Source organism: Electrophorus electricus, chromosome 3 (assembly GCF_013358815.1).
Source record: "Electrophorus electricus isolate fEleEle1 chromosome 3, fEleEle1.pri, whole genome shotgun sequence".
Taxonomy (NCBI): domain Eukaryota; kingdom Metazoa; phylum Chordata; class Actinopteri; order Gymnotiformes; family Gymnotidae; genus Electrophorus; species Electrophorus electricus.
Window position 1 is genome coordinate 4015223 of NC_049537.1, and position 15744 is coordinate 4030966.

The 15744-nt window shown below is 39.5% G+C and overlaps 1 protein-coding gene across 1 annotated transcript in view; it reads right to left on the reverse strand.

Moving 5' to 3' along the window:
• tmem131 (transmembrane protein 131) overlaps positions 1 to 15744 on the reverse strand; it is a 35044-nt gene that overhangs the window by 7186 nt on the left and 12114 nt on the right. Inside the window, 25 exon segments of the mRNA XM_035524002.1 lie at positions 144 to 286; positions 794 to 942; positions 1113 to 1179; positions 2588 to 2697; positions 3872 to 4010; positions 4211 to 4325; positions 4489 to 4564; positions 4701 to 4853; positions 5382 to 5468; positions 5566 to 5670; positions 6173 to 6307; positions 6747 to 6857; positions 7175 to 7345; positions 7842 to 7995; positions 8122 to 8230; positions 8784 to 8892; positions 8991 to 9052; positions 9311 to 9367; positions 9473 to 9623; positions 9741 to 9821; positions 9961 to 10083; positions 10292 to 10408; positions 12156 to 12276; positions 13317 to 13385; positions 15687 to 15727. Coding sequence (XP_035379895.1) covers positions 144 to 286; positions 794 to 942; positions 1113 to 1179; positions 2588 to 2697; positions 3872 to 4010; positions 4211 to 4325; positions 4489 to 4564; positions 4701 to 4853; positions 5382 to 5468; positions 5566 to 5670; positions 6173 to 6307; positions 6747 to 6857; positions 7175 to 7345; positions 7842 to 7995; positions 8122 to 8230; positions 8784 to 8892; positions 8991 to 9052; positions 9311 to 9367; positions 9473 to 9623; positions 9741 to 9821; positions 9961 to 10083; positions 10292 to 10408; positions 12156 to 12276; positions 13317 to 13385; positions 15687 to 15727 — 2755 coding nt within the window.

Here is a 15744-nt window from a genome sequence, read left to right on the forward strand (position 1 = left end):
GGTATATAGCTATAAATGTGAGAGACATCTTGAAAGCAATTGGGTACAGACTATAGGGCTGGGATGCAATCAGCATTATTTCCGGTGAAATTCTTCCCAAATCCTTGTTAACAGGGAGCATGTGGACAAGTGGACACACTCACTTTCTGAACAGTCTTTAAGGAGGGCCTCAGTCATCTTAAACCTCAGGGAGCTGCTTGGTCCTGGGGTCTTCCCTGCAAGCTTCAGGCTTTCCCTGGTGCCCTGACCATGCACCATGATCAGTTCAACCACTGTGAGGTTGTTCCTATTAAAACACCAAAGCCACAGTCATAATAAAAAAAAAACCCCAAAAAACCCCCAAACAAACCAAAAAACAAACACAAAACCAAGCAATATTAAATATCAGCACAACACCTTCACTGATTTTCTAAATATCTTGCAGTTAGCTTATGACACTACAGGTTCATAAAACATGCAAGGCAATGCAGACTTGCTTCTTTGGCCCCCAAGATAATACACGCAGAAAATGTTTAAATAGGTCATCTTAATCTCAGGCTTGATTTCTCTCTGTTGTACAGTGAACTGGCAATCATTTTTGTTTTATCTCTTTCATGTCTATTGTATAATGGACTGCATAATTATTATTCTTTTTTTTTAAAAGAGTTTAATAAAAAAATAAACAAACCCCCACTCTAGTTTAGTTGTCAGTCTAGTTTTCTGGCTCAAGAGCTTTGCAGGTATTTCGTGTATGTCCACAGGTTGGGGGAGGGGATGAAGACAGACAGAAATGAGGAGGGACAAGGGATCTCACCTGACCACAAGCAGGGAGGAGACAGTATGATTGCTCATGGGTGTGAACCTTACACTGAAGGATTTCGCCTCACCGGGCATGAGCAGCATGTTGAGGACAAAGGGACGTGTTGTGCCCTCAACAAACCCTGTGGAGCTCATCACTGCGGACTGTGCCACAACATGCCAAGTGTTAGGTGCACACCCAACAGAAAATCTTAGCAGCTGAATTATGAGCATTAAATTCTTTATATAGTAGAAAGTTAGGGTAAGCAATTTAATAGGAGTCAATTAATCGACCATCAGTGTAGAGCCACTGTGAGATCTTCCGCAACACTCACTTGATTTGTTTGGACTTCAAATTCCAGTGTATTTATGTCCATGTTGGATAACTGTCTCCTTGGGAATCTAGGAAGAACAAGTGACAGACAGTTCAGACCTAAATACACAATTTGAAGAACTCTAACTGGGCTACAACAACTTTGGAGCTTGTGTGTGTAAAAAACAAAAAACATGCCAACGGCACACAGGTCTGGTCCAGCTCTTCACACTGCTCACCATCAGCAAGCCAGAGCCGGGCCCCACGATGGCTATCGTTATGACAATATGACATTTGTCTGTGTCATACATTTTTAAATAATGCAGCGTCATAATTTTACCTGCACATGGACTATACTTGGTCTGTGTTAAAATTCATCACAATAACATAAAACATAAGACATATAAGGCAATGTTCTTTTCATTCTCTAGGCAACTGACAACAGCAGGATCTGTTTTCACAAACATTTTCGTACTTTTTGCCCTCCAAAACCATCATGTATATGTGTCCATATTATACATGTTCTATAAGTCTCATGATATAAAATCTTTATTTGACTGAAAGCATACTGCAATATCATTTGACAATGTCAGCCAGCCCTCATCTCCATAACGCAGGATTTCCAATGCCATAACTCTAAGGAATCAGTGCACCATCTTATTCTTGACAGCTGTGCGTTATTAAAATATGACCACACTGGAGGTCTCCCCATTTATGTTTCGCTTACTCATGTAGAATAAGCTAAAAGGTGTCATCTGTCACGCCCTGGTTGAAGAATGCTGGTTGAAGACTTTTCACTGCCCTCCATGGCACTAAAGAACTTTTACACTTCCACAGCATCCTGAGAGGAAGATTACACCCTGGTTTGGCAACAGCACCAAGTAGGATAGACGGGCCCTCCATTCAGGCCCTCAACCAGGACGACAAAAAGGACCATTATACATACACACAAATATACCCCCACACACACTGCATTACTGCACAACACCCATACACACCACACAAAAAAAGTATGCAACCGTATTTATTAGTATTTCTAATGTTTAATTAACCCCCTTCCATCCATCTACCTCCTGTCCATTTGCACAATATTCGCACATCTGCACTTTACCCAACACTTCTATTTTTTTAATTAATTATTTTAACTTTATCCATTTATCCACCCAGCCATCTTTTCATACCCCCCCCTTATATTAATTTCTTTCTATTGTATATTTTTTTATATCCTGTTTTTACCTAGCAACAGACAGGCGTACAAGCAAATCACTACACACTGTACTGTGTATGACTGTGTGGCAAAACTTGATTTGTTATGCAAACCACATTCTTTTGCAATTGCTATTTTTAGCACCACTGTTGAGAGATCACCATCAGTCAAGAAGCACAGATTATTACGCCTCCTTCTTGAGTACAAGTAGGTTCTTGGCAGCTCCTCAGAAATGCACACTTGGCAAATGCACTCACGGACACATTTCGCAAGTGAACCTGGTGCATTACCTGTCTTCTACCATTCCTGTGAAGGCTGTGGGGACAGGGTACAAGGCGATAGGAAGAACCTGCACATAGACTGGAACATCAGCTGGGTTCTCTAGGATGACCTCCTCTTCCTTATATGGGCAGATGAGGGAGAAAAATAAACAAAAACACGCACGCACATTTTAGGTAAAATTGTTTGCATTAGTGCGTGCATTCGGACATATTCAAGCTCTGCATGTGGCACTGTGCTCACACTAGAACTAAATCAAACAGAATCGGCATGTTTGGTATTCTGTATTTTTCACAGTTTTCTTGAAGACTATGACTACAATACCAACAATACCAAGTTAAAGAAACCTGCATTTTTGCACCCCTCTCATTGGTTTGGTGTAAAAAAAAATAAAATAAATTGCCCTGACTTGTAAATACTACCTAAATGGAGGAAGAAAAAGTAATTCTAAAACTGTTGCTATTGCAGGAACCTAGTCTAACTTAATAACACAAAAGTCACATATACAATGGTGCTGGCACAGGTAACTGACAAAAGCCAGATAACGCCTGTTATGATGTTAATTTTCTGAGGATAAAAGCCATTTAAGTGAAGCACTAATAATGCAGCCACATTAAAAAGATACTATTCTTTGTACGTTAGTTTATCCAGTGCTGGACAGAGATGAATGAAAAACAATGTTTTGGGTGGCACAGGTCCAAATATGGCTGCATTTATAAGGCTGACATTTACAGCATTTGAAAGACTCTCTTATCCAGAGCGACTTACATATTTATCAGACATTTATCAGTAAGACAGTATGTGTCCTTCCTGGATGAGTATAGGGGATACTTGATGAGATGCTTTCACTGGAAAGACACTTTCAAGAATTTCTGTATAGAAGAAATGTAAGACTATTCATGAACTAAAGCTAGTGTTCTGTATTAACACAATCATCCAAAGAACGCAAGTAAGTACAGATCAGAAGAGTTCTAAAAGAAGGTATACAAGAAAGATCTGAAATCTCATTGTCCTGAGAGCTGCAAACCCCTGAAAAAAAAAATCAGGAGGAGTAGCCAAAAGGAGTCCACGCAACTGAGAGACTCACCGATAAGTCATGCATCTGTTTAACCAAACTACTGCAAGAGGGGGAAACTGATTCTTCACACCTGCACTAGCTCTTGCATAACCGCTTTTACATATATGAAATAAATACAGAAGTTGCATGTTTGCTCAGAGATATATTTTGGTTTGAGGTTTGCCAAAAAAAAAAAGACAAAAAAAGTGAAAATGCAAACGAGTGGGTGAGTACTCACTGAGGTGCTGTTGGTGTTGGTGAGAGGAAACAGGACCTGCGCTGAGGAGTTGACCAACGATGGCCATGCCAGCTGTGCTGAAATTTTGGCTTGCACCTTTTTCTGCAAGTCTGTGTTCACTTCAAATACAGCTGCAACCCTTTATCAAAACATGACAATCATTTCATTTTTCTGACTTTGCAGGAGTCATTGAAGAATGACTGGGAAAAAAAAATACAACAGTTCAAAGGAGATTTTTATTATTTATACAGTGCAAAAATGACTGTCGCTTTTACCCCCTTCCCTTTACCAGTACCTTACACCTACACAGCCACACACCCACACAGTCTCTCAGCTTACTCGAGGCCTGACTGTTCCTTTAGCTCTCTCCATCTTTTCAGAAGCTTCTGGTGTAAATCCACATCAGCATCCCAAATGTCCTCCTGCATGGCCAGACTCTGTGTCCTTGCCTCAGCTGTCAACACAACAAAATAGTTCAAGCATTTAACACTCACTTTCATCATAAAAGGCCTTCTCAGCATGAAAAAGGGTGGGGAAAAACACACACACACACACACACACACACACACTCACACTCACACTCACACAGAGAGAGAGAGGGAGGAAGGTGAACTTACATTTCAGCACAAATGGTAATCCTACATAACAGTGATCACCACACTGTAAACTTGCATCAAAATAAATATTTGCTATCTGTAAAAGAGAAACAAAGAAAAGAGAAGGTAGAAAAATGAAACATGCGGGCGCCTTTTTGGTGAGGTGCTGAAAATGTGGAGGCCTTGCCGATGGGGCGGGTGAAGCCTGAGAGTGGCTGAACGGAGTCCGGCACCTTGGACTTGCGCCTGGGCTCCAGGTCCACTTTGTTACTGCGCAAGCGTTTGTAATAGAAGCGCAGATCCTCCGTGAGCGAGAGGATCTGCTGTAGCCGCACCCTCTGTGTGAACGAGCTCTGGATGCTGAGAGGCTGGTGGACCACTTTGCCCTAGAAGAACACTTACATGTCATCGGCATCAACGTGAGACGAACGGACGACGTCTGGTGTCTGTAACCGGATGTCGTTCGGAATGACGGTTTATAGCAAGCGTAAAAAGTGAACTGAGAGTGTGCAGCTGAGTGGTGACTGCAGAGAGCTATAGCATCCTTGCTGTACACAGCTCACATCAAGTACACAAACTACCTGTTGAGCTCTTCAGCCCCTGACAAAAAGCATCATATGGAAATACGAAATAATAGCAAAAAAAAAAGTGCTTCAAGTACAATCAAAATGACAACATTTCAACTATATTGCACTGGTCACACTGCAGCAGCAAAAGACAAGGCTATACCAAAAACACCAAGCAGTCCTTGGACTTCTCCAGAATATTACAAAGTTAGAGTTAAAGTTATTTGCTGTCAGCTCTTTCTCCATTTATTTTGTCTTTTTTCACTCCTCACAGATAACTTGGATCATTATGTATCTATGAATGAAGCTTACACTATGAAATGTTACTTCTTACAGCAGAGAACTTACCGGAAAGGAAGGAGCCATGACAAGGTGTTTAGGTGAACAACTTAATGTTCCCACAGCTATGAGGGCTTTTACTGGGATGGTTAATATCTATGAGACAAGAGAACAGGAGTAAAGTCTCAACAGCAGACATGAGCATGCATGGTCATGCCTGTGGTGGGTGAGAGAGCACACACGGATCACATACCTCATAGTCTGTGGTAATGTGCACAGCTCCATCATACGTGCCCTCCAGGGATTTAGCCATCAGAGTGACTTTAAATGTTGCATAATAGCCGGAGGCTAAAATGACCTGTAGACAGACGTACACGCGCACACACAAAGACAAACAAACAATGCATAACACATGACATGGTTTCCATATGCTTTTACTACATAAACTCACATGAATGGTGAAGTAAATTTTATTTTTAATATATGAAAAACATAATCCAGAATATGCAGACTGTATTCATTTCAATGGTGTCAGCTAAATGATATCTCTGAGCATGAAAAGTGCAAACAGATCACGTCAGTGCAGAAACATTCAGCCTTGTTAATAAAGTTGGCACAGCATGCAAACCACAGATAGGACTAAATTGTGATTACTTGGGCCTCACTCAAAATAGACAACCAAACACACTAGAGTAATCACTAAAGCAAAGAAAAAGCTTATTTTAAAATGAACCAGTTTTGAATCTCATCAGCTGCCTAAGCATGGTGCTCAAGGCTCACATTGGAAGGTGTTTACATTTACTTTTCATTGCTACTGCTTTCATCTTATTCTCTTTAACGGTCACGAGATCTGGACTTACAGTTTTATGATTGGCTGCCGAGATGTTCTGGAGCTCTCGAATGTGACTCAGCGCTACACTCCTATTCCCTTTCTCTGTGCTCAGTAGCTCCATGGACAGACTGTCCCCCGTCACAAGCCATGACTTTATTTCCAGCTGCAGAGACAGTGTTGGGCAATTTAGACATCAGCTACATGGGAATAAAACAGCGCACATACTTTCAAGGCAAAGCAATAAAAGAGCACCACAAAAATCAGCACACTGGTATCTCATCAATGTCACTGCCTACCAGGGTATTTCATAACATTGCCATGTTATAATTTTGATATTTGCCTATTTAAGACATACACCCTATTTAACTCTATAACAATTAACAAAACATGGGTCTCTGGCTCCTCAGGAATGAGTATACAGCTCATCTGAAGTCAGACCAGCAGTCACACTTCCCAGTCAGCAAATCCAAGTGGACATACACAGTATCCAGTTCCTGTGTTAGTAAAATTGGTCCTCGAGTGCATGTGATACCGTTTCAGTGTTTGTTAACCTGGGAAATTAGCCCCCAAGCCCAACGGACCAGTCGTTACCTGACCCTTACCTCTATGGGGTTGCTATTGACAACCACAAACACCAAAGTGCTGGTGTCCGTGGCACTCAGGACCCCATAGTCCAAGATGTGCTCCTTAGGACTGGGGGGCAGGACTACAGGCTGTTGAAAGAACACATCATTCAAAAAGAGATTTTCTTCCTTTGCTAGCTAAGGAATGTTTCTGATTTATAATAATTTCAGATTTAATTTTATACTGCAAATTCCACCCCCAAAAAACCCAACATTTTCGCACCTCCATATTAATAACACAAGTCAACCATTTAAGAATGATGAAATGCAGTAGTTTCAAATGTCGGCAGCAGATACTCTAAGATCAGAGCCTTTTAATCCTTATTTTCCAACAATGTCTTGGCATTTTGTAAAGATTCCACATTAATAGTTAACCCACAAAGTGCTGGCAGCCTCTGCTAATTTACCTCCAGAAAGCCAGTGTACGCCCTGACAGGCAGGTGAAACTTGGACGCGTTGGTAACGAGAAGGATGTTGCTGTCGATGTGGATAGAAGGACGCACCGGACGGAAAAGGAGGGAAAAGATGTAGCGTGACTCATGAGGTGGGATCAGCACTGGTGTGCTGAAATTCTGCACCTGAACAAACAAGCAAATCAAAACATGAAGTCGAATATACGCATAAACCAATAATACACAAGGGAACCATGACTACGCATGGCTTGTTTAGAAGTAGTAGTCCACCTTTGATGTTCCCCAAAACAACCACCTACAGGGCAATGAACCCCAAAGTCAGCAGCTTTAGTGAAGTGCCTGTCAAGATGACACAAATATTCAATCTTTCTGGGCTTCTGGAGTTGCAGAGGGCATGATAATCTCATTTCTTAAATTTATCTTGTTTGGTCTTTCTAAATATATTCCTGCAGCGTAATTAGTTATCCAGACGTTACTGTCTAGACCTGATATCAATATATATATAGAGCAAGATGAGACAAAGTTTACATACAATTTCAGTTAAGATGCAAATTAGGGCCTTAGCCTAGCTCTGGGGTGAATACACATCTGCTTGACTATTTTACAGGTGAGCATAGTGGATGAGTATACTGGATCGTGAACATGAGCAGGCTCCACTCACGTTAAACATAGTCTTGGCATCTTCAGGAAGAGACACGTTGTGGATGCTTATGGCGAAGCTGAAAGTATTACTGAGGTAGATGGGCCTGTCCACTGGATCTACAGGGCTGTCTCTGATGTGGAACAGTGTAGCTGAGTGGTCAAAGCCCAGGTACCTGAGAGACACCAATGAAAAAGTGAGGCCTTTTCCGACTAGCAGAAGAAAAAAAAATGCTCCTTGTTTGATTATTCTAACAAGCGAGCAAACCAAAAAAGAAGAAAGAAAAAAAAAAGGATCTGACCCCTCTAACACTTCTGCTTGGTAAGGGATTTCAAGTTTTGAGTAGCTTTTCTCTTTTGCCTTTACTGTTATTTTACCAGAAAACTGGTCTGGTCTTCTTGCCTTTGAAGCTGAAATGACAAGATAAAAATTAATGAATGAATGAATGAATGAATTTAGATTGGTGTGAAAGACCAGGACATAAAAAACCTATTTGTGTAATACAATATGGACAGTGAATGATTATATCATAAAGAATCTATGGGTAATACAAACAGCTTTGCTCCTTCTGTAAATAAAGCCTAGTGTCTCTGTAAATGAAGTCAAGTTGAGTATTGCTCAAGATGTTATGATTTGCTTGTCAGGCTCTTATTGGCTGACACAGTAACAGGAAGTAACCAGTTGTACTGATTCAATGTCACGTCTCCTACCACTTCACTTTACCAACACACTTGGCACTTATTCTGCTTAATATTTCGCTTTAAAAGGACATCCTGTTACATTTAAATTTAAAGAGAAAACCTTTGTGTGTCACTTATGTTTGATTAGGACATTGCTGGGCAAGAATTAGCAGGAAATAAACATTAGCAGGAAATAAACATTATTAAACAATTACTAGCAAATGTGTATAAAAAAATTATGCTCTCAATTATCTTTAGTAATACAATTAAATACTTTGCTCACCATCAAAATGAATACTTGCAACTTTGGTATATCGAGACTCTCCTGCTTTTAGTGTTATCTGCTTGAACTCGACTGTAATGGCTTCGTTTGATGGTGTTGGCCGAACACTCTGAGAAGTGCGAACATTGTTTAGTGTAGATGGACATCAATATAATATTTAAAATGTGTGCTGTGCAGAGGACGGAGGAACAGAAGAAACAACCTTACCATAATTGATACATCTTTTGCCCCAGAATTTAAGAGATGCAAATTTAACTGTTTTGGTCGATCTGCAAAAGCACGAAAAAGTAATGAAAAGGCAGGTGTTCAATATAGAAGTCTTATCCATAAATTGCAATCCTCTATTGTATCATTTCAACCAACCAATGTTACACACACAGACACCCCCTCCCAAAAAATAGCTAAAATACACATCACCTACACGACACAAAACAAACAAACAAAAAACACACATCACCCCCACCCTGCATGACATGGCTCTGGTTTTCACATGCTTTTCCATATACAGGTAAATCAAAGAGCCCCACCTTGTGACCTAAGTGTACCAAAGTCCAACATCTCCGTTGAGGAGTATATACCAGGGGCTGGGAAAAGAAGCAAATTATTCTTAGCCTGAGTTTCATATTAGTGCCAAAAAAATGTCAGGCCAGCTGTTTGAGAGCTGAAAGAGCATAGGATTTTATCCTGACCAGTGGTGACCTCCACTTCCACAGGGAGGATGATGAACTCATCCTCATTCGAGGCATTGGTTTTGATCCTTATGAAAGCTGTGTGGTTGTCAGCATCCCGTGAGGAGAAGCTGGCCCTCATCACACCCTTTGTCTCAAAGGGGGCAATCTCCTGCAAAAAATAAGCTTTAACCAACAGAGACAACACACTTGGACTAAACACATGCTATAATTTCTCCAGCACTTGAGGCTACTGGACTGTCATTGAGAATTTCGACTTTGTGCTCACCCATAATTTTTTAGTGCCACCTTGCTGGCCGGTGGGCAGCTCCAAGTGCAGGTCACCCCCACTTGAGTACATCTCCACAACCTAGAAGGGAGTGGCAGAGAAGCTCAAAAGAAACAACCCAGCAGCTTGAGTTCAGAGCAGAAAAGCATTATATTTACAAAACACATCCGTCATAATGTGGCACAAACTATCATCAAGGCAAAATCAAGTTAGAGATTACCTGGAGTGGTTCGCTGTGTGGGTTAAAGATGTTTATGAGTGGAGAGAAGCTGCTATTTACTGGAACTCTGGCCCCCACAAAGGGTCTGAGTCTGTAAGGGTTAGGGATGCCCACACCAAACACCTATATCCCCATGGAGAAAAAAAAAAAAGAGAGGAAAAACAAACAAACAAATAAAGCAAAACAAACAAACAAAAACCCCACACAACTCAGCACAATTTGGTAATTTATAACAGCTTCAAATACTCCACACCATTAGTCAATATGCATTCCTTTAATGAGAGGAATATTTGATATGATTTGACCAAAAGGTGTCAAATATGAAGTATACCTGGTATGTGAACACTCCATGGTGAGATGTGTTAATAAATAATGTATTTTCTACATTCCCTACTACTCGAGCTAGAAATACCACATCAAACGAGGTATTCCCTCCTGGTGGAATTATCTGCCAAAAACAAGAGTAAGAGAGAATCACATCCTGAGTTATGGGCTAGAAGCTTGAAATTAATACACAAAAAGAAATCTCCGGTGATGAAAAATGATGAGACAGTTGTTTCAGACTTAATTAAACTGCATTTATTTAGTAATAAGAAGGTTTTAATTTGTGCATTTTTACTACCTACACAAAACATTTTTATACTAAAGGGACATTTCTCCAAAACACCTATTTATATATTCTTGGCACATGATGTGTTTCATAAGTAGCCCTACCATATCAGAGCTATTTTGGGCTGGCCATCAACAACCTGGCACTTGGAAATGGTTAGGTTAACCTCTTCAGTCAAGATTTGCTGCACTTGATTAGCTGTGTGAATTTTAGAGTTTGACTTTTAAATACACAAAAACTGGAATTCATATGCAGATGGTTGGGCTCATTTCAAGCCACTGGATGTTTCTGGGGAGTGTCTTTATGGGCATATTAAAAATCAGAGCCAGATATGTTTCATTAGGGCTGGAACTTAGCTTTGTGGGCCAGAAGATATCAAAGAGCAGGGCTGACTTGCTTTGACTATGGTACAGGTAAAGCATACCCTTTTCTGAAACCAGTTAAGTAGGTTTTCTTAAAATGGACAAATGTGGACTAAGTAGAGCTCTAATTGAATCAATGAAGATTTTACTTAAATCAAGAATGCCAGCTAAGTGAGAAGCAAATTTTAATTTCAGAAAACAAAATGTGTGCAAAACTTAAAAGACTGCTGCCCTTTATGGAATATATTTGGCCGGTCTACTTGAAAAATCATGGTTGCTTAAATAACTTAATACATTTCTCTAAAATAAACTCTTGCTGCTTGATTATGGGGAAATAATTCACACAAACACTTCTGTATCCATTACACCTCTATTACAAAATATCCTTGGTTTAATAGAGTTTTCAGATTTTTATTCGTGATCGCTATACATTTTTGCTTTAATAGTAAGAGAGAGCCTCATTCAAAGCTGGGATTCCATTTAATAATATTATTTTAAGTCAAATTAAGTCACACTAAACATACTAATCACTAACCACCATCAATCAGGATCATAATATAACTTGAAGTCATCATTTGTCATCATTATATCACATCATCATCATCATCATCATCAGGAGACAGTCTTACAAAATCCATCATATCTTTGGATGATTGTGGTAAACATTTCTGGACTAGAAGTGGATTTATGGTGGATGACCTCTGGCCATGTTGAACGAAAGCTATAAAGGGCAGAAGGTCAGCATGACGCCTTAATTTATGTATGTGTCAAGAACAGGTGGGACTTGCTTTATTTATTGCCATCTTAAATGTGAGAGCACACTCCCTACACACATGACCACACACAGAAAACACCTTAATAACTTTTATGCCCTCTGGTTATGCTCTGGTATTAGGCATTAGGTAGATTTGTATCAAGATGGCACCATTAATATATTAATTGTCAAAGGATTCGAGAATTAGAGAGCTATAAGGTGTGGTGCTCCCCAATTTGAGCACACAACAAGAACACAACAGGATGATTCTCCACAGACATGCAGTCACTTTTGGGTGCGAAGAGGAAGTACAGAATGTCTTTGTTCTTTTTTTTTTTTCTTCTTAAAATTAAATGTTGACAGGAAGTCAACATTAACCCAACACTGAAAAAAACCCAACTTCGCCATTCCATGAATGACACTGTTGGCACTTTTGAGAGAAAGGGTCCAGCGAGCATTATATACTTACCCTACTCTGAAAAAATGATGCATGAAAATGTGCCGTTGTTGCTGATATTGATATTAAACTAATTTCTTCTGAACTTGGATTGTGTAAGTAAACTTTTTCCATTTTTGGCATTCCAACAGGCCTAAGACAGAAAAAAAATGTTTTTTTAAAAAAATGAATAAACCAGACTGCATCTTTCCAAGAAACATGTGGAATCTCCAAGTGTCTCTTTTTTTTGGTCAATATACACCCAATACACAAACATATTCAGTGTGATGGAGACTTGGCTATAAAGCACCTAATTTGTACTTACAAATCAGGGCACATTGGCTAGGCTTTTTTATGAATCCCACACTTCATAAATCAAAAACAGCACACAACAGCAACAGAGCTGCCACCAAAGTATGGCAACAATAGCAGGCAGTGCATGCAATCAGTGGCAGATTATGGTCCAAGATTTATGGTGGGCCTGGGCAATTTACACAAATCTTTATTGCTTGCCTCTGAAAACAGGCAGGATTGCTTCTTACAACCAAAGTCAGCTGATAAGGTGCTACTTATTATGGGCAGGAGAGAGACAGGCACATGTGCCCTTGCTAACTGATACATAAGTCTTGGTCATGTCAGACACTCAGCACTGGTTCATGTGGCTGCTGAGCAAATGAGTTAATGCATGTGCCATTAAATGAGTGTTATCACGGAAAGCAACAGTTAAGATACATAAAACTAATGAATTTCTACGTGTTAAAAAACTTATTCCGATATTACCTGAATGCTTTGCTTTTGAGATGCATGTTTCCATAGGAGCCAACGCTGCTAAATTACTGCTTATTTGGTTATCGAAGATCAATAGGCATAACTTTGTGTGTATAATGCTTAATATTTCATAATTAGTGTTTTTGAACAATCTTTAATCAACTGTTAACAGCTGGTAAGAAGGAATTAGACCAAAGGCAATTAGACCAAAAGCTGAAAGCCTGTAGTCTACAAGTTAAAAATATGGAAGTGGCCACTGGTAGAACTCGAAAAACCACTTTGATCAACAAGGCTAGCAGGAAAAATTGCCAGAACAGATAACTTGATATTTGGCAAGAGACAGAAGACATGGAGCAGGGTGGGGGGGGGGGGGGGGGGGGGGGGGGAAAGCCCTTGGAGTTACTGATTTGTGCAAATGCTACTCACTGTTCGTGGAAGTCCAGCATTGGCGGCTCAAACCGTATAGGTCTGCTATTACCCCTCTGTGAGGAGGCACTGCAGAAGGGTGAAATATGTAAGAAAAATAGTAAAAAAAACAAAAACAAAAAAAACAAACAAACAAAACCAAAACAGGGGCCACACACCACAGGTTCAGGAATATTTAGATAGCAAAAAACCTGAACAAGCTGTGTATAATAAAGAAAAACCAACAGGTTGCCAATAAGAAAAATCTCTATTGAAGCAAAACATGCTCTCTCAACCATTTTTAAAAAACTGGAAGTAAAAATCTATAGATCAAATTTCAACAACCACCAAGTATCTTTAGAGAGAACGTATCACATATAGAAGATTGTACACTATTCTTTGCAGTTTTTTGTACGACACCCCTCCCACCACATTATGAAATGCTCTGATCAAACATCAGATCTGTGTGAATGGTCATCATGCATCTGTACCTTATATTCTCCAGGTCACTATATTCAATAGGAATATCAAAAGGAAGCTATCTGTGCCATTTCTTACAAATAGACTCTAGAGCCAAGTAAAGACAGCAGTTTCATCTTATGAATGCTACACAATGGCTCATTGTTACTAAAGCTCCTATTAGAAACAAAAGACTAAATGCTATATAATTGCTAATAAAAGAGAAAAGGGCTTTACTAAAGCTTTAGTTATTATTTAGCTAAACTGTATCTACAAAAAATGATTCCTCCTGCCTTATCACAATGCAGTATCATTTAGCACAGATGCATTTCATCAGCTCAAATTGCCACAAAGCCACGCTACTTTGGGAGAAGACTACAATAGTCTACCAAAGGAATGCTTTCCCAAAGGGCACAATACAGGAGTCATGGACACCACGTTAGTGGACATAGACTCAGGAAACTGAGATCCACACCTGTGTCATTTAGCACAATAGACAACCATGTGGGGTGAAGTCTCTCAGCCTGAACAAAAATGGATTCATTCACCAACTTTCACAAAGGCTCCCAAAATTCCTGAAGGAACTGAATAACTACCCATACTGTACCATACCTTACATTTTACAGCATTTAGCTGACAGTCATAATTGTAAGTCGCTTTAGATAAAACTAAGTACAATTGACGGTTTAGGGCCTTGCTCTGGGGCCAGAACCACATGACCAAGAAAACCGCTATGCTGTACTGCGGGTTAAAGCCCGGACCTAACTCCATACTAGTAAGCAAGATCAGTTTCACACATACTTACTCACACACACTTATACACACACATCATTTCATGCTTTTCTAGGTAATATTTCCATATGACAAATTTCAGAGGCTCTCTGAGTATTAAAGGCACTCTATTCTCTGGTTTTATTTCACATTCTTGATATATTGCTATTGACCATAAATGATAAGCTACACACACCTCAATTATTTTATTATTTAAATATGTTTGTGATAAAATCACAAACATATTGGAAACCCCAGTTATACTGTGGACTGGATTTGTCATCTCATGCCTACATACTTGCAACATTTACAAAGCTGTGAACAATGAATTAAAGACAACTACTGGTTACCACCACATCTGTGATTTAGAATTTGCATAGACCATAAATAAAAATCTCTTCCATGAAGTGTAAATATTTTCTCTCCAAATATTCACCCAATTCACAAAATGTTTAAACAAAAGAGAGGGGCGGATACATGTGTGGCATTTTTTGATTGAGTCGGCAGTTAGCGAGATATCTACGATAAGAGACATGATGTGCTGCAGGATGAAGTCTAGCTGGAGAAGTGACTGCTAATCCAAACTAAAGAGGAAGAGAGCTAAAATAACATCAGCCACTGTAAACTGCCATAAGCACGTGCCTTAACACCTGCATGTGTGGCCCCAGGGCACAAAAGACACAAAGGATTATCCAGTGCAATAAAAGTCCATTATCAGCAGACACAAAGTCCAGTGTAGGCTGAGAATGTTCTGACAGTCAGTGCACAGCCACAAAAATAATCCCAATCTAATATTCTGAAATCTTATAAATGACTGTTTTTGTAAGTGCAATATCTTACATTATATGTAAATAATACATCAAATAGTGCTACATGTTCCAGATTGATCAGATTATTAAAAGGACTGAATTCAGATGTGTAATCAAGTGTGTCATCAAGTGTGTTGATTTACCAAGAACTATGTAATGCCAGGTCTTTTAAATGCTAGGCGTATTGTTATGGGCATTCCTCAATGCATTTCTATGCATGAGTATTAGGTTGCTTGAGGCTGGCCTCTCTGAGGGTGTCTCCCACTCCACCAAAAGCAAAAACACAAGACTATTATTTAACAACAAAGTGTTATTAAATAGTAGTCTTAAATAAATAAAACACAAATCTTACCTTTTTTGATGATATGAACTAAGGTCAATGTCAGACTCTGTCTGTAAGGAAAAATACT